The 25,051-nt window shown below is 42.1% G+C and overlaps 1 protein-coding gene across 2 annotated transcripts in view; it reads right to left on the reverse strand.

Annotated features, from left to right (window-relative positions):
* LOC143291570 (uncharacterized) overlaps window positions 1–25,051 on the reverse strand; it is a 61,330-nt gene that overhangs the window by 34,213 nt on the left and 2,066 nt on the right. For both annotated transcript variants that reach the window (XM_076601491.1, XM_076601492.1), the window contains exons 2-8: window positions 20,753–21,160; window positions 16,981–17,102; window positions 15,802–16,057; window positions 11,572–11,619; window positions 3,671–3,793; window positions 2,644–2,671; window positions 1,265–1,352 (exon numbers count right to left, since the gene is read on the reverse strand). In XM_076601491.1, the coding sequence (XP_076457606.1) occupies window positions 1,265–1,352; window positions 2,644–2,671; window positions 3,671–3,793; window positions 11,572–11,619; window positions 15,802–16,057; window positions 16,981–17,102; window positions 20,753–21,160 (1,073 nt within the window). The remainder of the gene's footprint in view (window positions 1–1,264; window positions 1,353–2,643; window positions 2,672–3,670; window positions 3,794–11,571; window positions 11,620–15,801; window positions 16,058–16,980; window positions 17,103–20,752; window positions 21,161–25,051) is intronic.

Consider the following 25,051-nt stretch of genomic DNA (forward strand, 5'->3'; position numbering starts at 1 on the left):
GCAGTGAACTGTCTCATCGACTAAAGTCACCTATGGCAGTGAACTGTCTGGCTGACTAAAGTCACCTATGGCAGTGAACTGTCTGGTCGACTAAAGTCACCTATGGCAGTGAACTGTCTGGCTGACTAAAGTCACCTATGGCAGTGAACTGTCTGGCTGACTAAAGTCACCTATGGCAGTGAACTGTCTGGTCGACTAAAGTCACCTATGGCAGGGAACTGTCCCATCGACTGAAGTCACCTATGGCAGGGAACTGTCTGGCTGACTAAAGTCACCTATGGCAGTGAACTGTCTGGTTGACTAAAGTCACCTATGGCAGTGAACTGTCTGGCTGACTAAAGTCACCTATGGCAGTGAACTGTCCCATCGACTGAAGTCACCTATGGCAGTGAACTGTCTGGTTGTGGCAGTAAACTGTCTGGCTGACTAAAGTCACCTATGTCAGCGAAAGAATCAATCACTGCTTTATCTGAATATCACTCCTATCTGAACCTCTTTCCAAATTCTAACTCCCTTCAGATTCCAGTCTAATACCTGACACTGAGTGAGGACGTGGTCATCACACGACAGAGGGCTGTCTCGACCAACAAGTCTCACAACATGACCGACATTTCTCAATTTCTTAGAGAGCAACAGGTGTAACAAAACAAGGACAGGTTTTTTTTTCTGCAAAATTCACACCTTTACCACCTACTGCTGACCTCAGTGAATTCAAGACCCTAAAACACACCTGGGGTACTATTCAGGAACTGGACACACACACACACAAACACACACACAGAGTTTTCTTTTTCTTTCTTTCTTTTTGTGAAACAAAAGAACACATAAACATAAGTCTAGGATTTCATACAGTTTTGGCTTTTTATATAAAACAAAAAGAAACGTTAAAAAAGACAAAACCAAAAAAACCGAAATACACCAAAACAAACAAGAAAGAGATTTAACAAAAACAAACAAATGAAAAAACACACAAAAAAAAACAACCACCAAGAGTATCCACACCAAATAAAACCTTGGGCGACAGGGAAGTATGACATTTCTTGATGGTCTCGTCTGGAAAGGGGTGAGGGGTGAGGGGGTGAGGGGGTGAGGGAACCCTGGGGGAGGGTGTGGGGGTGTGGGGGGGAGGGGCTCCTGTTCCGTGGGGAAGGAGGGGAGTGGGGGGTGGGGAGGGAAAACAGCACACCACTCACCACCAGCACCACAGACCTCGAACCCCCCCACCCCCCCAAACCCCCCAAGCACAGCATCAGCCTGTACTCACCTCTCTGTCATTGCGGAATCGGTTGGGCTGGGAGTAGGAGACAGGAGGGGGCTCGGACACATAAGGGTTGGGGTGAGACCGGTCATCTCTGAAAACAACGTCCTCCATGTCTGTACATCACGCTGCACTCTCCATGTCACATATCACACACACACACACACACACACACACACACACACACACACACACACCACACAGTATGCTTTTTTTTCCCCCCAAACAAAACTTCAATCATTTTCTATATGTAACACACACACACACACACACACACACACACACCACACTATGCTTTTTTTTTCCCTAAACAAAACTTCAATCATTTTCTATATGTAACACATACACACACACACGTGCGCACGTATGCACACATACACACAAGTGTCTACACATAATCTGGAGGAAAAACCATACATTTTCTGCATGTTTTTTCCCTGCATCAGTATGGCCTGCCTGGAAGTCTGCAGAGGCTGGAAATTCCCCAGGGCTGACTGGGTAAAGTGAGGCAGTACTGACTGGATTAGTTTAAAAAATTAAAACAATGGGGTCTTTTCTTTATCAACATGTTCTATCAGAATGATGGTAATTAACATCATTCTTCCAATGACACAATCCAATTAAACTTTTTATCATGAAACTTGCTTATAGGAATGCACAATCCTTCTGCACAAGCGCCTTCACTCACTCCCATCTGAACACTGGAAACCACCCAAAACACTCAAACACCCACACCATGTACTGAAACAAACATTTCAAATATACTTAACACCAAACTAGACAAACTATACTGAACACCAAACCTGACAAAATGTTCTGAACACCAAACCTGACAATGTATGGAACACCACAAAATATACTGACAAAATGTTCTGAACACTACAAAATATACTGAACACCAAACCTGACAAAATATACTGAACACCAAACCAGACAAAATGTATGGAACACCACAAAATATACTGACAAAATGTTTTGAACATCAAACCAGACAAAATGTTCTGAACACCAAACCTGACAATGTATGGGACACCACAAAATATACTGACAAAATATACGGAACACCAAACCTGACAAAATGTACTGAACACCAAACCTGACAAAATGTACTGAACACCAAACCTGACAAAATGTTCTGAACACCAAACCTGACAAAATGTACTGAACACCAAACCTGACAAAATATACTGAACACCAAAATGGACACCAAACCTGACAAAATATATAGAACACCAAACCTGACAAAATGTACTGAACACCAAACTTGACAAAATATACTGAACACCAAAATGAACACCAAACCTGACAAAATATACTGAACAACACGCCAGACAAAATGCACTAAACACCAAACCTGACAAAACCAATCACAAAAGATCACTTACGGCTTGTTCCTTGGTTCATCAGGCTCATCTGAGGAAAGAGATTAAGAAAATGTCATCAGGGAAGATGTATAGACATAAATGTAAACAAGACAGATGCTTACCAAATATTCACTCATCTGAAAATCAATCATGACACAAAACTGGAGGATACAAGTCATACAATGGACACATGTAAAACATACAGCTTCAATATAAAATGCTTACTGTTTCCATATTTACCTTTGATTGGAAATAACATATGAAACATGTTCTTCAACAGTAAAAGCTTCTCAAATGGTGTAAATTTTAAAACTCAGCTATGTTTTGAGTGCAATAATGGAGCAATTTTCCAATGAATTATTCTGAAACAGAAGAAAGTACAAACTGTTATAATACATACAAATGACACATTCTGGATGGACTGGATGTTTTCTCTTATATCTGATGACGTATTCAAATGATGTATTTACTAATTTGCAGTACTTATCCTCACTTGACTTGGATTTGGCTTCATGTTTTCATTCATTTGACACATCAGATTTCTCTGTGTGAAGATTGGGTTGCTCTCCGCTGGGAGAGAGCAGTGACAGCGTTACAATTTTTGTTGTTGATGTTTTTCCGCCTGTAAGTAAGTCAACTTGTTTTCCTACCAAAGTGGATTTTTCTACAGAATTTTGCCACAACCCTTTTGATGTGGAAAGTACTCTCTTTTTTTATATTTGAAGCCAGATTTGGTGCTGACAAAGTGTTTCCAGATAAAAAGAAATTTGTTAAAGTTTACTCTCTCTCTCTCTCTCACACACACACACACACACACACACACAGTATACACAGAGTGACAGACAACCTAAACATGATCATTACATGCTCACTTCATAAAACACATGTCAGCCACAAAACAATCCAGAAAGCAAAAGAAAAATGAAAATACTTGGAGAGGAAACAACAAATGAGACAAACAAAACTACAGGCAACAAATGAGGACAGACACACGACAGGGCATCAAAACCAAATTCATTCGCGCGGCCATCTCAGCACTGACACTCACAATCGTCCTCCTGCTTGGCTTTCCTTCGCCGGACAATGACGACGACGACGACAATAACCACAATGATGACAACGAGGACGCCAACCACGATGCCTACAATGGTCCCAGCATCACTTTTACTTGCTGCAACACACACAAACACGCGTAGACTAGTTTTAGCAACTTCTCTTTGACAAACATAAACAGTTACCAGTATAGGAAATGCAGAGAACAAATACACAAACAAATGAAACATTATGTTGCCGTGGTGATGAGATAAGCAGAATAACATCAATTCATTTTCCCACCAAGCCATGAGTGTAAAATAAAAGAAGACAAGTCTGGAAAAATGTTATAAAAAGACAAAAGATGAAAAGAGAGAGGAGACGGAGACACAGGAAGTCATCAATGCCTCAGGCTGGCCTGGTCTCTTGTCCATTTAGTTGGAATGCCACTGTTCATAAAATGACCATTAAAAGAAAAAAAAGGATGACATCAATGCCTCAGGCTGGCCTGGTCTCTTGTCCATTTAGTTGGAATGCCACTGTTCATAAAATGACCATTAAAAGAAAAAAAAGGAAGTCATCAATGCCTCAGGCTGGCCTGGTCTCTTGTCCATTTAGTTGGAATGCCACTGTTCATAAAATGACCATTAAAAGAAAAAAAAGGATGTCATCAATGCCTCAGGCTGGCCTGGTCTCTTGTCCATTTAGTTGGAATGCCACTGTTCATAAAATGACCATTAAAAAAAAAAAAGGATGTCATCAATGCCTCAGGCTGGCCTGGTCTCTTGTCCATTTAGTTGGAATGCCACTGTTCATAAAATGACCATTAAAAGAAAAAAAAAGGATGTCATCAATGCCTCAGGCTGGCCTGGTCTCTTGTCCATTTAGTTGGAATGCCACTGTTCATAAAATGACCATTAAAAAAAAAAAGGATGTCATCAATGCCTCAGGCTGGCCTGGTCTCTTGTCCATTTAGTTGGAATGCCACTGTTCATAAAATGACCATTAAAAGAAAAAAAAGGATGTCATCAATGCCTCAGGCTGGCCTGGTCTCTTGTCCATTTAGTTGGAATGCCACTGTTCATAAAATGACCATTAAAAGAAAAAAAAGGATGTCATCAGTGCCTCAGGCTGGCCTGGTCTCTTGTCCATTTAGTTGGAGTGCCATTGTTCATAAAATGACCATTAAAAGAAAAAAAAGGATGTCATCAATGCCTCAGGCTGGCCTGGTCTCTTGTCCATTTAGTTGGAATGCCACTGTTCATAAAATGACCATTAAAAGATAAAAAAGGATGACATCAATGCCTCAGGCTGGCCTGGTCTCTTGTCCATTTAGTTGGAATGCCACTGTTCATAAAATGACCATTAAAAGAAAAAAAAGGATGTCATCAATGCCTCAGGCTGGCCTGGTCTCTTGTGTCCATTTAGCTGGAGTGCCACTGTTAATAATAAAATGACCATTAACCCTTTCGCTGCCAGGAAAATAAGATTTAAGTGAAATCTATTTGCCAGGGTTTTTTCACAAAAAACGGGTATAAATTTTCCAAAAATTCTGTGCTGTTTGTTATTGGAGAAAGACCCATAAAAGTATATATTTTCTGAAAGGTAAATGAATAAAGAATACAAAACACATGCTGTTTTCCCATTTTATATATTTTTAGTGACATGCTGTTGTTTTGAAATCAGTGTTTTGTTTTTTGTCACATTTTCAACTTGTTCATTACAAACATTAGTCAGGCAATTTGCACAAAAACATCATATTTTCTGGACAAATGGATATCTGCAAACACAAAATCATACTAGAACAACCATAGAGATAGATACACAATACATTGTGACTTCTCCAAGTGATAAGATGGATGTGAGGCCACGCCCCCTCAGTCTCCACCCCCCCTCCTCCTCACCCCTCTCACACGGTCACTTGATTCAGTTCTCATCAGACCGCGTTGGCTGTGTGCCAAGAATATCGCTCTGCTGCTGATTCGGTCATCTGTCGTCTGCTAACATCTGCACAGCCGGCATCACTCACTGACAGTCGCATCTTGGCCACTCTCTTGATTACTCCCTTTATTTTCTATCAGATCGTCCTATAAATGTTCATCTCTATCTTCTCCTTCGAATTTACGCTTCAATTCTTTCTGAGCATCAGCTAAAGAAAGAAATCATGGTTGATTTAGTTCGTCACGATCGCATGTCTTGAGCACGGCGTCAGTCCGACATTTTGTTGAGCGAGCGAGGAGAGAAGTGGGGCAAACACTTGGACAGTGACCCAACCAAAACGTTCAAATAAAGGACTGCTTCATGACGTAGATGGGGTTTCTAGCTATGAATAGAATCTAGAGAGATTCTCCAGGCTAAAGCTACCACTATTTTTGCCAAGGAAGTGAATGCAAACCAGGGAAAAGTCAGAATATTTCGATGACGAGTTATCTCGTCATGCAGGCAGCCTAGGGGTTAAAAGAAAAAAAGGATGTCATCAATGCCTCAGGCTGGCCTGGTCTCTTGTGTCCATTTAGTTGGAGTTCCACTGTTCATAAAATGACCATTAAAAGAAAAAAAAAGGATGTCATCAATGTTGTTATTGACATTTTTTGTGAGTGAAACAGAGTGAGAGAGAGAGACTGAGACAGAGACAGGGAGAGAGAGAAACGGAGACAGAGACACAGAGAGAGAGAGAGCAAGAGAAAGAGAGAAAACGACATAGAGACACAGAAAAAGAGAGAGGGAGAGAGAGCAAGAGAAAGAGAGAAAACGACACAGAGAGACAAAAAACGACAGACAGAGAGAAAACAACACACACAGAGACAGGCAGACAGACAGACAGACAGAGACAGAGAGATAGAGGGAGAAACTTCCTCATGATATGCCAGCAACTGTAGGATAGCACAAATCTTCAGTTCTGCTGTCCTGAATGGATGCACAGGAAATCAGTGAACACAGATGTCCTTGGATTAATGAGGATGTCATACATATAGTTTCAATTTCTCACAGAGACATCAATGAGTTTGGACTATTTGATACATATAATATACACTATGTACACCACATCTAACAGGAAGATGCCTGACCAGCAGCATAACACAATGTGCTTAGTCTGAGTCATGCCAAGAGTGTATCCATGTGTACCTATGGGAGTGGATTTCTTCCATACAATTTTTCAAGAGGACAACCCTTTTGCTGCTGTGGCTTCTGACTTCTCCACATAATGTACATATAACAAGTGAATCTTTGATACTTCCAACTGTCTTGATAAAGCAAAATGATGATTTTCACTCCCAGATGAAAATTTATAAAAAGCATGTAATATACAATAACAATTGACTGCTGCCATCAAGCAAAATTGACACTTTCAAATTTTCTGACAAAACAAACAACAAAAACAAAAACAAAACAAAGTAGGAAAAAGAATGCCAGAGCTGGTCTCTACTGTTGTTGCACCAAGTAAAGGCTGTGTGCACTGGTTCTTGTGGTGACTTTTGCTGAATTAACACAAACGTTAATCTGGAGTGAATTCATTTTAGTTGTCTCGCTGACTTTAAAACTATATATCAGGGCAGAATCTGTGATCCTAAGGTTTTTAATTGGTGCTAAAAAAAAAAACAAAAAAAACAACAGCAACCAACAAATCAATAAATAGCAAAAAAAAAAACAAACAGAAAGTAAAAAGCACACACAAAAACAAATCCAGAAGCAAACTCTGAAACTGAAACAAAATGTTCATTCCAATGCCGCTCCATGACGAGATCGTATGCACACACAGGCACGCACGCACACACGCACGCACACACATGGCAATGATAACTAAATGACACTCGTTGCTTGTCTGGTTTCAAATAACTCAAGCACTTACACTGGCTTAGAGGCACAGAGGTCAGGGCAAAGTTAAGCAAGAGACAAACATGACTGTCCCTCAAGGATACTGGGAAAGGGAGGGGGTTCAAATGTCAGCACATACCTGGAGCTCACAGTCAAAAACAACACTGTCATCAAGTGAGACGCTGACATTGTCGTGAACCCATTCCAAACAAACAAATAAATCAAATCAAATCAAAAGAGTCAGCTCACATATAAACGGTTTTGTCTAAACTGATGTGCTGTTTTACTGTGCTTTGATCCCGTGAGTGCTGTATGACAGAAATCTCCATCCTCACGCAGTGTGCAAAAAGGGCCCCAGGACAGACATCTGTTCCATCACTGTCAGAATTGTCCTTTCAGAAAATCATTAAATCTATGTGAAATTGTCATAATTAACACAGTGTTCATATTCCTTTCAGAAAAGCATACATGATACATCTCCCATAAAACAAATAAATACTCAACAGAACTAAGAATTAAAGAAGAGGCAGGCAGTTTTTTTCCAACTCTGGTGACATATGCACTGTTGTATACTTTCCTGTCTAACTGTCGTTCTAACTGCAAACCTTCTCATCTTCAAATGCAATATACTTTCCAGTCTAAATCTGGTTACAAATGCATCCTACTTTCCAGCCCAATTCTCACTATAAATTATACATTATACTTTCCACTAAAATTCTAGGCTAACTGGATATCAATGCATCATACTTGTGAGGCGAACTCGCGTTACAAATTATACATCATACTTTCCACTAAAATTCCAGGTTAACTGAATATCTATGCATCATACTTTTGAGACTAACTCTCATCAGAAATTATGCATCATTTTTTCCACTAAAATTCCAGGCTAACTCAACTGGATATCAATGCATCATACTTTTGTGGCTAACTCTTGTTATGAATGTAACACACTTTCCAGGCAATGTGAAATGTGTTAAACACAAAACATGTGTTAAAAGGGGGGGTAGTAGTGGGGGTAGGGGTTGTACGGGGGGTAGGTGTAGAAGGTGAAGAGGTAGAGTAGGATTTTTAGAACAAACTCAGCTATCTGGCATGCAACCTCCCACATCGTAATCATGCGAACTCTCATCCAAACTGGGTAAACAAAAATGTTAAGCTCAAACAGTACCCAATTTCAAGAAATCTGAAAATAGCACAATAATGTTACTGTGGTCACATGATGTTAAAAATAATGATAATAAAACAAGATAAAAAAAAATTAATAAACATCCTTCAGTGAAACAACAGATCATTTGAAAACAGCCCGACAGATCCAGTCACTTGTTATTGTTATGATGTTACTATTTCTGTTTGAAAGCCATGCAAAGTGTAACAAACACTCTTCACAAAGATGGGAAGCTAACAGCCGTGTGAAACAAAAGAAGTCTCCATCCCCACGTATCAACAAGACCCTTTCTGTTTGGACTAGGATTACTGACTCATCTCTTGTTTTCACAAGACATGATAAGACCACCACGCTGACATCATCTTATGTTACCGTTTTTTGATTATTAGAAAATTACATTTCGCATGCAAGTCCTTCACCCAAGTCAGACACACATACATCATGTGAATTACCACAACGTGAGGAACAAGCAAACACACAGCAATCATGTGATACACTGGCTTTTCAGTCACTCTTGTGAAACAAGAAGCAAAAACAAAAAAACAAAACAAATCTGTCTGATTCTACAGTAGGGAGACAAATAAAATGGTCTGAGTTCACCTCCCCCCCCCCCCCCCCCTAAAATAAATATCCACAAATCTGACTGGAATTCTTTATTTCACACTACAGAACTTTTGCACTGATGTATACAATTACAATGCCAGCTGTCTTCCCATTTTTCAGTTCCTGAGGTAGGCATCAGAAAATGATCCTGTGACTGTCAATACATACATCTGTAATTTAGTGTAAACAAGGTTCATTATATGATCACTCAAGTCATTATATCATAAGTTCTCCTGATACATAGATCTGTCAACAAGGTTCATTATATGATCACTCAAGTCATTATTTATATCATAAGTTCTTCTGCCAGCTATTTTACCAGCATCGCTCTGTTGTGTACGCCAAGAGAGGTTTGCATCTTGGATCATATTATGAAATCCTACTCTACAAACGCTGACATGCCTTTTCCTTTTTCCCAGTAGATGCATGCACAAGCTCACGCACACGCGATGCACGCACGCACGCACACACACACACACACACACACAATGTCAGTCACTTTGAAGTTACAGGAGTTTAGTGTAACATAATAACTAGTGAGTAATGTCATTAGTGGTGAACATGACCACCACATCACAGGTGCACAGGGATGATGGGGTACTTCATGAAACAGACCTAGCAATGAGCAACCATTGTAAATGTCATCACGATAACATCCATAACTTTGCTTTCAACTATACCAGCTGTGTTACCAGCGAGTCCATGAAACACTTGTACTGATACCAAACAAGGCACTTCAAAACAAACAATGCACTTGAAAGAAATTTGAAAAACATAATGATAACGAACATGATAATGAACAAACATTATCTTGCACACAAAAATCTTTCTGGTTCATGTTCGTTTGTTTTAGATATGATTTAATTTGTTTTAACATCAATATAACCCATTACAAATCCAATTTTATCTAAGAAAATACGAGATTGTAATTTGTACATTATATATAATTTATATTACATTAAACACAAACACAGGAACTGCAGTAAAATAAAACTATGAGATAACAGGTTGATTTGAGAGACTGACAAACGAAACAGACCTTGAAACTGTCTGAGCTAAGTGAATAAGTTGGTTTCCCTTAAATTTTTACTTTTTCTAGTCTTGACAGGGCTTTCCTGCATGTGCGCATGCATGCGTACGTGTGTGTGTGTGTGTTTTGTTGTTGTTGCTCATTACTAGTGCTGTTTAAAACTGGGGGGCACCAGCAGATAATGTGCTGGTCGGATTAAGCATGCAAAGAAGATGCAAAAACAGTGCTTGACTTGTCAAGCGTCAAGTGGGACTTACGCTGAGAAGCTGAAATGAAGAGGAAATTTATGTTGATCAATTTGCACAGCTAGTTCCAACTTTGACACTACTTACTGCTTCTTCATAGCCAGGTCAAATTTATTACTGTATACACACATATGCACAGTGATAATACATATAATAACATATTACATACACAAAAAAAAGAAGAAAAACAATTATTTTTACAAATAATGTGTGATTTTAATTCAACTGAATGATTAGAAAATGTAACAGAAGAGACTGGCTAAAGGGTATATATATATATATATACACACACACACACAAAAGAAAACAGCAAGTGAATCGCGTTAGTACTTTGTTACAGAAATAATTCTAACTTAAATCCCAAGAACATGAAAGTATTCAATTGGCAAAAAAAAAAAAAAAAAAAAAAAAAAAAAAAAAAATCCGCAGTATAAAGCTACACAAAAGCTTCCTCTTTTCCCAGAAAAAAAAAATCCAAACTGCTTTATAAAACATTGATGAAATTAGCTGAATTATATGCTGATCATGCTGCTGTCTGCAGTTTCAAAATCCCTTTCACCCCTGGTGTGTTTATCATGAAAATAATTTTAATTAATCCTGTTTCAGCAGATAATTTAATGTCTGCTTCTCATTCCAGGCAAATGATGACAAAGAAAACTAAAGCTCTCTCTCTCTCTCTCTCTCTCACGCTCACAAAAGAAGTTTGTTCCCTCTCAATTAAAAATGAAAGGAAGAAACTTAATTTCATGTAAGAAACATTCATTAAAAAAGAATATAAATAAAGCAGACGCATTCCTCAATCAAGCAAAGAATGTCAGTGACGGGAAACCTTTTTTCACAAACAGCAAGAAACTGTACTCAATGAAATGTACAACAAAGCAGATCTATATAGAAATATAATCGATACACACATCAGGGAATGATATTTTCATGTTCAAACAAAGCCTTCATAGCTCATGTGTGATTCTCAGCCGCTAGACTCTACAGAGAAGTATTTTCCAGCATTTGACAGAAATGTAACTTGCAACATTCTACAGAAACAAACATGAATAACTTACGACCACTGCTACCGCCACCATTGTTGGCCGGAGTGGTTGTGATGGGCTCTGCACACAGACAAACAATTCATTCGGACCCACCTCCAACGGAAAACAAAACTGAATTGCCGTGTGTACATTTTTTTTTTTTTAAATCATAAGGAAAAAAAACAACAACAAAAACAAACATGCAAAATGCAAAGAGCAAATATTGAAAATAACAACCAACATATGATGACATCAAACTGAAGAAGAAATCATTTCCTGTCTTCATGCTGAAGTCAGAATTAGTCACCTGTTATCAAGCATATACATCAAGATCTACATGACATGACTATTATTGGTCATCTGGGATCATTTTCCTCTTTGACAAACATAACATACATATTAGTTATAATACAAAACTGTTAAATCATATAACTAACAAAATCCTGGCACTTGCACAATAACATGTTTCCTGAAAAAAAAGAAAAAGAAAAAGAAAATATGTTAATATAATCAAATTAGCAATGTGATATGTTGATGTTAATATAATCAAATTAGCAATGTGATATGTTGACAACAGGAAGTTTTGTACAACTTTATGACGGGTGCAACTGCCCGGTGGTTAAAGCGTTGGACGTTCAGTCTGAGGGTCCTGGGGTCGAACCCTGGTCATGGCACCTGCTGGGTAAAGGGTGGAGATTTTTCTGATCTCCCAGGCCAACATATGTGCAGACCTGCTTGTGCCTGTACCCCCTTTGCGTGCATATGCACGCAGAAGATCAAATGCGCACGTTAAAGATCCTGTAATCTATGTCAACATTTGGTGGTTTTTGGAAACAAGAACATACCCGGCATGCACACCCCTACCCCCACCCCTGAAAACGGAGCATGACTGCCAGTGGGGCCAAGGTAAAATCGGTCAACACGCAACAACCCACTTGTGCATACATGACATACACGTAAACATGGGAATCACAACCCTCAAACAAAGAAGACATACTAATGGGCATCTCTCATTCCCAGTATCCAGTCTTCTTTCTGTACCAACACACAGACTACAACTTATGGCAGGAGACGCCGTGTCAAGAATGGGTCAGGCAGTGGACTTGTAGTCCAGTGTTCACCAGAGACAGGGTTCCAAGCCTGGTTTTTGGCACCATGGTGTGCCCGTGGGAAAGGCACTTTAGTTTACACTAGTTTTCCTCCTCACTCCACCCGGGTGTGGAGGGGGGGCTGACTTGGGTTGGTAAAGGTGGAAAGAGAGGACCTGCCCCGCCCCCCCCCCCCCCTCACCAACCCCCTCCCTCTCCTGTGCCAAGCCCAGGACACAGTGGGTAGGAATTCACTGCCCGGGGCACAGTGGGTAGGAATTCACTGCTCGAGGCACAGTGGGTAGGAATTCTCTGCCCGAGGCACAGTGGGTAGGAATTCACTGCTCGAGGCACAGTGGGTAGGAATTCACTGCTCGGGGCACAGTGGGTAGGAATTCACTGCCCGGGGCACAGTGGGTAGGAATTCACTGCTCGAGGCACAGTGGGTAGGAATTCTCTGCCCGAGGCACAGAGGGGGTGGGGTTTAGGGTGAGGGGCAGGCAGGAAAGAGGAGGGGGTGGGTGTGGGGTGAGGGGCAGGCAGGAAAGAGGAGGGGGTGGGGGTGGGGTGAGGGGCAGGCAGGAAAGAGGAGGGGGTGGGTGTGGGGTGAGGGGCAGGCAGGAAAGAGGAGGGGGTGGGGGTGGGGTGAGGGGCAGGCAGGAAAGAGGAGGGGGTGGGGTTTAGGGTGAGGGGCAGGCAGGAAAGAGGAGGGGGTGGGGGTGGGGTGAGGGGCAGGCAGGAAAGAGGAGGGGGTGGGGTGTAGGGTGAGGGGCAGGCAGGAAAGAGGAGGGGATGGGGTGTAGGGTGAGGGGCAGGCAGGAAAGAGGAGGGGGTGGGTGTGGGGTGAGGGGCAGGCAGGAAAGAGGAGAGGGTGGGTGTAGGGCGAGGGGCAGGCAGGAAAGAGGAGGGGGTGGGTGTGGGGTGAGGGGCAGGCAGGAAAGAGGAGGGGGTGGGGGTGGGGTGAGGGGCAGGCAGGAAAGAGGAGGGGGTGGGGGTGGGGTGAGGGGCAGGCAGGATAGAGGAGGGGATGGGGTGTGGGGTGAGGGGCAGGCAGGAAAGAGGAGGGGGTGGGGGTGGGGTGAGGGGCAGGCAGGCAAGAGGAGGGGATGGGGTTTAGGGTGAGGGGCAGGCAGGAAAGAGGAGGGCGTGGGGGTGGGGTGAGGGGCAGGCAGGAAAGAGGAGGGGGTGGGGGTGGGGTGAGGGGCAGGCAGGAAAGAGGAGGGGGTGGGGGTGGGGTGAGGGGCAGGCAGGAAAGAGGAGGGGGTGGGGGTGGGGTGAGGGGCAGGCAGGAAAGAGGAGGGGATGGGGTGTAGGGTGAGGGGCAGGCAGGAAAGAGGAGGGGGTGGGTGTGGGGTGAGGGGCAGGCAGGAAAGAGGAGGGGATGGGGTTTAGGGTGAGGGGCAGGCAGGAAAGAGGAGGGGGTGGGGGTGGGGTGAGGGGCAGGCAGGATAGAGGAGGGGATGGGGTGTGGGGTGAGGGGCAGGCAGGAAAGAGGAGGGGGTGGGTGTGGGGTGAGGGGCAGGCAGGAAAGAGGAGGGGGTGGGTGTGGGGTGAGGGGCAGGCAGGAAAGAGGAGGGGGTGGGTATGGGGTGAGGGGCAGGCAGGAAAGAGGAGGGGGTGGGTGTGGGGTGAGGGGCAGGTAGGAAAGAGGAGGGGGTGGGTGTGGGGTGAGGGGCAGGCAGGAAAGAGGAGGGGGTGGGTGTGGGGTGAGGGGCAGGTAGGAAAGAGGAGCGGGTGGGTGTGGGGTGGCAGGGGAGGTAACGAGCGTTCACTTTTAGTCAAGCGATGATGGAAGGTTTCTTTCTTTTGTGGTAGGGTGTCTTTATAAGCAAATTCCATCACAATTTCCTTTTAGAACATTTATTTTTGTCCAGTTGTTCAATGATTTGCTCCCTTCTTACTCCCCCCCACCCCCTACCCTCCCATCAGTTTACTTTGATGGAATCTGTTTTATTGAAACAAATAATAATAATAAAATCTGTCTTTCAAATGGAAGAGTAGCACCCCTTCATAACCTTGGATAAAGCAGATATCAGCCGTCTGGAGTGTCATTACTCCGTTACGAGGCTCTGGTGACAACATACTTCAGTATGGATGTGGTGATACAGGTGAGTGTGTGGAGTGTCATTAGGCTTTAGTGACAACATACTTCAGTATGGATGTGGTGATAGAGGTGTGTGGAGTGTCATTAGGCTTTAGTGACAACATACTTCAGTATGGATGTGGTGATAGAGGTGAGTGTGTGGAGTGTCATTAGGCTTTAGTGACAACATACTTCAGTATGGATGTGGTGATAGAGGTGTGTGGAGTGTCATTAGGCTTTAGTGACAACATACTTCAGTATGGATGTGGTGATAGAGGTGTGTGGAGTGTCATTAGGCTTTAGTGACAACATACTTCAGTATGGATGTGGTGATACAGGTGTGTGGAGTGTCATTAGGCTTTAGTGACAACATACTTCAGTATGGATGTGGTGATAGAGGTGAGTGTGTGGAGTGTCATTAGGCTTTAGTGACAACATACTTCAGTATGGATGTGGTGATACAGGTGAGTGTGTGGAGGAGATGTGAGATGGAGAGCAGTGTGACAGCAGTGCCATGGACTGTTTCACTTTCACTTTCAGCTTCTCAAGGAGGCGTCACTGCACTGGGACAAATCCATATACGCTACACCACATCTGCTAGGCAGATGCCCGAACAGCAGCCTAAACTAAAGCGTTTAGTTTGGCCTTGAGTGCATGGACCCATGTACCTTTCAGGGTGGATTTTATTTCCACAAAATTTTTTGCCAGAGAACAACTCATTGCCATGGGTTCTTTTTCAGTGTGCTAAATGCCTGTTGCACACAGAACTTTGGTTTATCGTCTCAACAAAATGGCCAGACACTTAAGTTTGATTTTGCAGTCCAACTTGAGAGAAAGGGCAAGAGCTGTATATGAACCCAGACCTTCACGGTCTCTTTGTATTGGCAGATGAACATCTTAACCATTCGGCCACCTTCCCCCTTCAATCAGCCAAGGACTGATGGGGGGAAAACAAGAGACAGGAATAATAATAATATTATTATTAATAATAATAATAATAAGCAAACAAATAAAAAAGAAAAGAAAAAAAACAATGAAGGCTAAAACAAGACAGGCCTTTACATTCTTCAACAAGCCAATGAATCAACTTACCGTCAGAAACAGTCCCCACAAAGTGCGTGTCTGCAAACTGGGTGTAGGACACACCATTGCGCGTGATGTAGCACCTGTACTCTCGGTTTGTGTCCCTAGTTGTCAGATTACGTTTCAGTATGCTCGTCTGGGTCTCAAAGCAGTCCCCTGGCGCTGATTCTGGAGGTGCTATGTCTGATGGGTCTCCATCATAGGCCATCCATGAACTAAACTGTTGCTCTCCAAGCTTGACTCTGGTCTCCCACTTCCATTCAATCTGAAGGAAAAAAAAAACATCCAGGAATGTGATCACTCCCCAGCATGTTAACTTATTCAATCCTGCACCCTAGCAATGCTAGGGCATCGAAATTTGTTTCATTAAAACGATTTCTACATTGGTACATATCCATAAACCACAAGCAGAGGGGACCAGCTTCTACACATGTCAATGTGGAGGGAAAAAAGCTGGTCGATTTGAGAGAGTACTTTCTGCATTCTTCTGCATCAATATGACTGGGAAACCTGCCCAGGCTGTACACTGGGACTGAATGGGTTAACGGGGAATCAAAGACAAGATTCATCACGGACAATCACCAGTACTGTTTGAAAACGAAGTATCACTGGGAACTCAAATCTTCTATAGCTTATCCCTCTGGTTCAACACACTGACTGCAGACTAGTCGCTGGGTGAGAGATGGCATGTTTTGCTTCCTCAGCGTGTGCTGCGTCCAGATTGTGGGTTGAACAGTTTTGTCCAAAGCTGTCAGTTTGGGTAGACATTTTGCCTCCATCATGCCAAGTCTGTGTTGTCCCCTCACACCTGTCACAACGTGTAGTAATTTTGTAGAAATGTTCACTTTTTTTAACTGAAGTTAGGGTTTAAAGCACAGTCAACGAATCTGACACCTCAGATCGTCAGTCCTGTCTGATTTGGTAGAACTGTGAAGGCAGCAGGATGTGTGTGTGTGTGTGTGTGTGTGTGTGTGTGTGTGTGTGTGTGTGGATGTCTGTCTGTCTCTGAGTCTCTCTGTGTCTCTGTGTGTGTGTGTGTCTGTGTCAGCATACATGCACATGTGTATGTCTGTGTGTGTTTGTGTACACAATGTACATGCATACATGTGATCATGTGACTGTCTCTTGCATCAGTTAGGTCATGCGATCTATTGCGGTCAAAACCCGCCCAACCCTTGAAACACTGACCTTTGTTTGACCAGCAACCACTGTCCCCACAGGTCCGTTACACCGCATTTCCAGAATCTGATACACAGTCCACACATCCTCGCCACTGGGATCAGGAGTCAGTTCAATGGGCCCTGGACTCACTGAAATCAGTGACGTGTCACATTCACTGGCTTGAATAAGTTAAAATCAGACTGGTGTCCATTTGAGATGGTATAAGTATGATCCATAGCCTTCCTGACCTACAGTGTATTTTAACTAACTGTACTAATTCAACACTGCCAAGTAGAAAGTACATTAGTTATCAACTGTCAATAATCATCATTCCTCATACATCAGTTATCAATTATTAATAATGATCATTAAACAAAGGAACATGCTGATAGTGATACTGAACTTCACAGGGAAAGGAAAACACTTTCAGCCACTACAAGCTAACAGGAAGATAATTTAAATAATTGAAAGGTCTTGGGGGAAAGAGAGGTGGTTTAGAATAAAGAGATTTCATACGATACGAAGACTTCAGTCCTCCATAAACTGGATGAAGGGGTAATTTTCAGATCAGTTTCAGTATCTCAAAGAGGCGTCACTGCGTTCGGACAAATCATATAATTTCATTCTAATTTCTACACCACTTTTCTGTCTGCACCTACTTGGTATGTGCCTGACCAGCAGTACAACCCAGTGCCCTGAGGCCTTGAGTGGATGTTTGTGGACCTATCACAGTATCACAGTGGATGTTTGTGGACCTATCACAGTGGATGTACCTATCAGAGTGGATGTTTGTGGACCTATCAGAGTGGATGTTTGTGGACCTATCAGAGTGGATCTTTGTGTACCTATCACAGTGGATGTTTGTGGACCTATCACAGTGGATGTACCTATCACAGTGGATGTACCTATCAGAGTGGATGTTTGTGTACCTATCAGAGTGGATGTTTATGGACCTATCAGAGTGGATGTTTGTGGACCTATCAGAGTGGATGTACCTATCAGAGTGGATGTTTGTGGACCTATCAGAGTGGATGTTTATGGACCTATCAGAGTGGATGTTTATGGACCTATCAGAGTGGATGTACCTATCAGAGTGGATGTTTGTGTACCTATCAGAGTGGATGTTTGTGGACCTATCACAGTGGATGTTTGTGGACCTATCAGAGTGGATGTACCTATAAGAGTGGATCTTTGTGTACCTATCAGAGTGGATGTTTGTGGACCTATCACAGTGGATGTTTGTGTACCTATCAGAGTGGATCTGTGTGGACCTATCAGAGTGGATCTGTGTGTACCTATCAGAGTGGATCTGTGTGGACCTATCAGAGTGGATCTTTGTGTACCTATCAGAGTGGATGTTTGTGGACCTATCAGAGTGGATCTTTGTGTACCTATCACAGTGGATGTTTGCGGACCTATCACAGTGGATGTTTGCGGACCTATCAGAGTGGATGTACCTATCAGAGTGGATGTACCTATCAGAGTGGATCTTTGTGTACCTATCAGAGTGGATGTTTATGGACCTATCAGAGTGGATGTTTATGGACCTATCAGAGTGGATGTACCTATCAGAGTGGATGTTTATGGACCTATCAGAGTGGATGTACCTATCAGAGTGGATGTACCTATAAGAGTGGATGTTTGTGGACCTATCAGAGTGGATGTACCTATAAGAGTGGATGTTTTTGGACCTATCAGTGTGGATCTTTGTGTACCTATCAGAGTGGATGTACCTATTAGAGTGGATGTACCTATCAGAGTGGATGTACCTATCAGAGTGGATGTTTGTGGACCTATCAGAGTGGATGTACCTATCAGAGTGGATGTTTGTGGACCTATCAGAGTGGATGTTTGTGGACCTATCAGAGTGGATCTTTGTGTACCTATCAGAGTGGATCTGTGTGTACCTATCAGAGTGGATCTTTGTGTACCTATCAGAGTGGATCTGTGTGTACCTATCAGAGTGGATGTTTGTGTACCTATCAGAGTGGATGTACCTATCAGAGTGGATCTGTGTGGACCTATCAGAGTGGATGTTTGTGGACCTATCAGAGTGGATGTTTGTGGACCTATCAGAGTGGATCTGTGTGGACCTATCAGTAGATCTGTGTGGACCTATCAGAGTGGATGTTTGTGGACCTATCACAGTGGATCTGTGTGGACCTATCACAGTGGATGTACCTATCAGAGTGGATCTGTGTGTACCTATCAGAGTGGATCTTTGTGTACCTATCAGAGTGGATGTACCTATCAGAGTGGATGTTTGTGTACCTATCAGAGTGGATCTGTGTGTACCTATCAGAGTGGATCTTTGTGTACCTATCAGAGTGGATCTGTGTGGACCTATCAGAGTGGATCTTTGTGTACCTATCAGAGTGGATCTGTGTGGACCTATCAGAGTGGATCTGTGTGGACCTATCAGAGTGGATGTACCTATCACAGTGGATCTGTGTGGACCTATCAGAGTGGATGTACCTATCACAGTGGATCTGTGTGGACCTATCAGAGTGGATCTGTGTGGACCTATCAGAGTGGATGTACCTATCACAGTGGATCTGTGTGGACCTATCAGAGTGGATGTACCTATCACAGTGGATCTGTGTGGACCTATCACAGTGGATGTACCTATCAGAGTGGATGTTTATGGACCTATCAGAGTGGATGTACCTATCAGAGTGGATCTGTGTGGACCTATCAGAGTGGATCTGTGTGGACCTATCAGAGTGGATGTACCTATCAGAGTGGATGTTTGTGGACCTATCAGAGTGGATCTGTGTGGACCTATCAGAGTGGATGTACCTATCAGAGTGGATCTGTGTGGACCTATCAGAGTGGATCTGTGTGGACCTATCAGAGTGGATCTGTGTGGACCTATCAGAGCGGATGTACTTATCAGAGTGGATGTCTTCTAGTTCTACAGAAATATGCCAGAGGATAACACTTCTGTTGCCACGGGTTCTTTTCCAGTGTGCCAAGTGCATGCTGCACACACGGGACCTCGGTTTATCGTCTGATGTGAATGACTAGATCAGTAGATGCTCAGTTTGATTTTCTCGTCCAACTCGGGAGAAAGGACAAGAGTGGGAATCAAACCCAGACCCCCATACACTGTCATGGCGGATAAGTGTCTTGATAACAACCATTTTGCCACCCTCCTCCTAAATGTTCAGAAAGCAGCGACACTAACACATGTGGTAAGAACAGCAAGTGATAGTTGCTTCAGTCTGAGGACTGGGGAATCAACTGTAAATTAGTCACTTTCAAAGAAAAAAAGCAAAATACAAATTTTATTACTTTAAAGAAGACTTTCCCCCAAAAAATATGGGTATAATTACTGTTTAAGTTGGAGAGTAGATAATACAACAACAAATCACTATTTTCAGGCTGCTTTCATGAGAATTATTTACATAATAATCATTCAGAACAGAACACTGTAGCTGTAACAGACCCTACCTTCAAACATTTCTGTTTTCATCAGTCTTAAGGATCTATTCACACAAATTCACCATAACACACAGTAGAAAATCATGATTAAACTAAAATTAACCAGCAAATCTGTTCATATAGATAGATAGATAGATAGATAGATAGATAGATAGATACTGAATGATTAAAAAGCACACAGTCTGTTCCATATGTTATTCATGAACATCCATCTCTTCCTCCCCAACTAGAGAGAGCCTGAACTCAGAAAACGACACAAACAAAAAATAAAAGCCCATTTAATTTCAACAACAGCTCCACAATAAATACAGGATAAAAGAAAAAAAAGGTATCAGCTATGGTTTATGAAGCTTACCTTCAATGTCAAGAACCTTGACAGAAGTGTCTGATAATGGGACACCACTGGTATAATCCAAACCTGCCACTCCACAAGTGTAATTTCCTGCATCTGCACACTTCGTTTGTTCCATGGTGATTGTCACTTTCTTTGTAGCAAAGGAACCAGTCGGTGTCACCCCAGGAAGGGGGTTAGGTACAATCATTGTTTCAGCTCCATTCACCATGGCCAGTGTTGCAAGAGTTTGATCTTCAACATTACCATTCACTTCCACACTCCTTCTAACGGAAATACTGTTCAGATTCCCACTAACTGGCAGGTTAGTTGCTTCACACGTGAGTGTGACAAGGCCCCCCACTGTCGACATGTTGTGGGCCAGCGTGAGCTTTTCTGGGCTGACAGAGAAATCGCTGGTCAGTGATGCACCTGGAGAAAAAGCCAAACAAAGAAATTCTTATTCTAAAAAAAAAAGATGAAATAAGCACACACCCACACACACATAAAAAAACAACAAAACAGTAACAACTTTAAAATATGCTGAAAGACTCTCGAGATCACCAGTAAATCAATATTTTTTGTGCATGTTTGCTTAACCACCAAATAAATGGTTTTGGATCACATCTTGTTTCCTCAAAATTCTTACTTTTTTTTTTCTTTTTTTTTCTTTTTTTTTTTGACAGCTGTGTGTTTCACATCTGCTCAACTCACTTGATCCCATTTTGTTTTCTTTTTTTTTTTTTTTTTTTTCTTTTTTTCTTTTTTTCACATTCACACAGAAAAAGACTATTTTAAAAAATACATTCAATTCAAAGAATCAAACTGTTTAAAAAATTATATGTTCAGAATTTTCATTAAAGTAATGCATTCAATAAGTCATTTGTCAGAATTGTATGTGCTATAAATGAACATGTAGTTTACTTCTGTTGAAAATCAAAAGAAAATGGCATCTTTCTGGCTTTTATTGATTTTATCGTCAGCCAAAAACCATTTATTTACGATATTTTTTTTAAGTTATTATAACTGGATTATAAATCATCTTCGGCTTACTTCAGAAGTGTAATCAAAAGGAACTGTCAACTGCATAAAGTGGATGACTCTTTATTTGACACGTGATTTAGTTTATACCGACACAAGCTTATAAGGGCCAACAGCAAGCTGCAAAGTGAGAGCTGTGTAACCAGTGGTTCTGGACCACTGCAGTGGGTGTTCATACAGCTTTCTACAGCTTAGTCTTTTGTGAAAGACTAGGACTCCTCAAACCAGAAGGAAAGACTGCACCTGCTCCTACTTTCTAGTTGGTGCTGCAGCCTGGGGGGGCTTGGCTTTTGGGGACCATCCCATCGCCGACTGTCCTTAAGCCCTCTTGGCCAAGAGAGTGGGAATTAACTTGGGCAAGACACTCACCACTATCAATAAAAAGCATCACAATTCTTGCCCAAATAGTCCGGACTGCGACTGCCTCCTCTGCTGTTCTGATGGCCATTGTTGGACATGACCATCATACAGTTTTGAATAAATCATCTCAAATGTCATAACAATTTAAGAAATTCCAAGCTTTGTGACATTCGCACCAAAGCAATGAATCACTGCTTTCAGGTCATCACCAGTTTACAGAGCAAACAAAAGAGAAGTCAAGTCTTCTGTGACTCTCACTAAATTCATCATACAGACGTAACAGAGCAAACAAAAGAGAAGCCAAGTCTTCTGTGACTCTCACTAAATTCATCATACAGAGCAAACAAAAGAGAAGTCAAGTCTTCTGTGACTCTCACTAAATTCATCATACAGACGTAACAGAGCAAACAAAAGAGAAGCCAAGTCTTCTGTGACTCTCACTAAATTCATCATACAGACGTAACAGAGCAAACAAAAGAGAAGCCAAGTCTTCTGTGACTCTCACTAAATTCATCACACAAAGTACCAGAACTTTTATGCGAAAACGCAGTTTGGCCGTTATTGCATTTCTAGTGTGATTTTATTTGTTAAGTTTCCTGTAAAACAACTTTTCTTTTTTTCAAACAATAAAAGATGAAAGGATTCCGGCAGAATAAAACAGGCTAGAAATGTATTGTTGATATTATGTTATTGGTGAATTATGTGTTACATTCAAAAATCAAAGTACAAAAGATCAAAATTTATTTTAATGCATGTCTTTTTTGTGTCAGGCAGGGTGTCACTGCCATCTTTGAGTCAACTCCAGAACAGAGACTATGCTTCCAAGCGACAGTTTGGTCCAAAGCATGAAGTGTCCAACTCATGAGTTTAATTTGTCTACAATCACCAGTGCTGTACATGTAAGGGGACATTAAAAAAAATAAAAATCCATCCTCATGAGTTAAATCACTGTCACGACTTATTCATGACTATTAGAATTCAATAAGATTTAGAGCTACTGTCCTTGAAACACAGAATTTACAAACGACAGTAAACAGTGAATACTGACTCAGACACCAAAGCTGAAGGCTTCTGAAGACAAACTGCAGACTGAACAACTACACACACACACACGTGTGTACACACACGCACATGACTCAAAAAATGTCCTACACACACACGCACATGTATACAAGCTCGCCAACACACACCCTCATGAACATACCCACACCCACAGACACACACACACTACATGAAATTTCTGTAGAGGTTAAACTGGGTAGGAAGGAGGAAGAAGAATGCAGACAATTAGCTATGCTTCATCACATCCAAAGGCCTGTTTGAACAGGTGGGTTTTCAAGTTCGTTTTGAAGAGAACAGCACTGGTAAGTGACACAGATCCAGAGGAAGAGAATTCCTGACAGAAGACAGAAGGTGCTTGATACTGAAAAGCCCTTTGGCCAAATGTCTTTCACTCTTTGGAGAGGTTTTGGGGAGTCAATGGAGCTTTTCAGCAGAAGACCTGAGAGAACAGAAAGGGGTGTTAGTATAAAGGACAGAAGATTAGTAAGATCAGAGAGATCCTTCAAAGTGGCAATACGTCAATATGGCAATTTTATACTGAATACTGAACTGGATGGGTAACCAATGAAGTTGATGTGAAAGTTGGGTAACAAGATCCTTTTTTGACTTTCTGAAAATGATTCTCGCAGTATTGTTCAAGATTATCAGAAGGTGTGACAACAAATCAGAAAGCAGACCAGCATGCAGTGAATTGCAGTACATGTACTTAATCAAGGCAACTTTGGATCAAGGAACAAACAAGCTGAGTGGTTGCTTCAATAGTTAGATAGATCTGGTCAAATGCACAGATTTTCCTCGGTTGGAAGTCTGCAGTTTTACAAACATTACATACATTACTGACATGGTCGTTTTACAAACATTACATACATTACTGACATGGTCGTGCATGGACAGAGCTGGATAAAAAAATGCACCCAGGTTTCTAACAAAATTTTGAAAGTTGATATTGATCAGCATTGCAGACAGTCAAGATATGGTCTGAAATGTGTCTGAGTGCACATAGACACATCAGATACACGTATGAAAACAGCAAGATATTTATGAAAAAACTTGTTATAATTCATTCAGCAAGCACGCATTAGTTCATTATGAGAATGAACCAGAAATGCTGTGTGAACACCCAGTGACCACCACTGACCATGTCTACAACCCTTATGTTGTGTGAACACCCAGTGACCACCACTGACCATGTCTACAACCCTTATGCTGTGTGAACACCCAGTGACCACCACTGACCATGTCTACAACCCTTATGCTGTGTAAACACCCAGTGACCACCACTGACCATGTCTATAACCCTTATGCTGTGTGAACACCCAGTCACTCCACCACTGACCATGTCTACAACCCTTATGCTGTGTGAACACCCAGTGACCACCACTGACCATGTCTACAACCCTTATGCTGTGTGAACACCTAGAGACCACCACTGACCATGTCTACAACACTTATGCTGTGTGAACACCCAGTGACTCCACCACTGACCATGTCTACAACCCTTATGCTGTGTGAACACCCAGTGACTCCACTGACCATGTCTACAACCCTTATGCTGTGTGAACACCCAGTCACTCCACCACTGACCATGTCTACAACCCTTATGCTGTGTGAACACCCAGTCACTCCACCACTGACCATGTCTACAACCCTTATGCTGTGTGAACACCCAGTGACCACCACTGACCATGTCTACAACACTTATGCTGTGTGAACACCTAGAGACCACCACTGACCATGTCTACAACCCTTATGCTGTGTGAACACCCAGTGACTCCACCACTGACCATGTCTACAACCCTTATGCTGTGTGAACACCCAGTGACCACCACTGACCATGTCTACAACCCTTATGCTGTGTGA

The sequence above is a fragment of the Babylonia areolata genome, chromosome 17 (assembly GCF_041734735.1).
Source record: "Babylonia areolata isolate BAREFJ2019XMU chromosome 17, ASM4173473v1, whole genome shotgun sequence".
Classification (NCBI taxonomy): domain Eukaryota; kingdom Metazoa; phylum Mollusca; class Gastropoda; order Neogastropoda; family Buccinidae; genus Babylonia; species Babylonia areolata.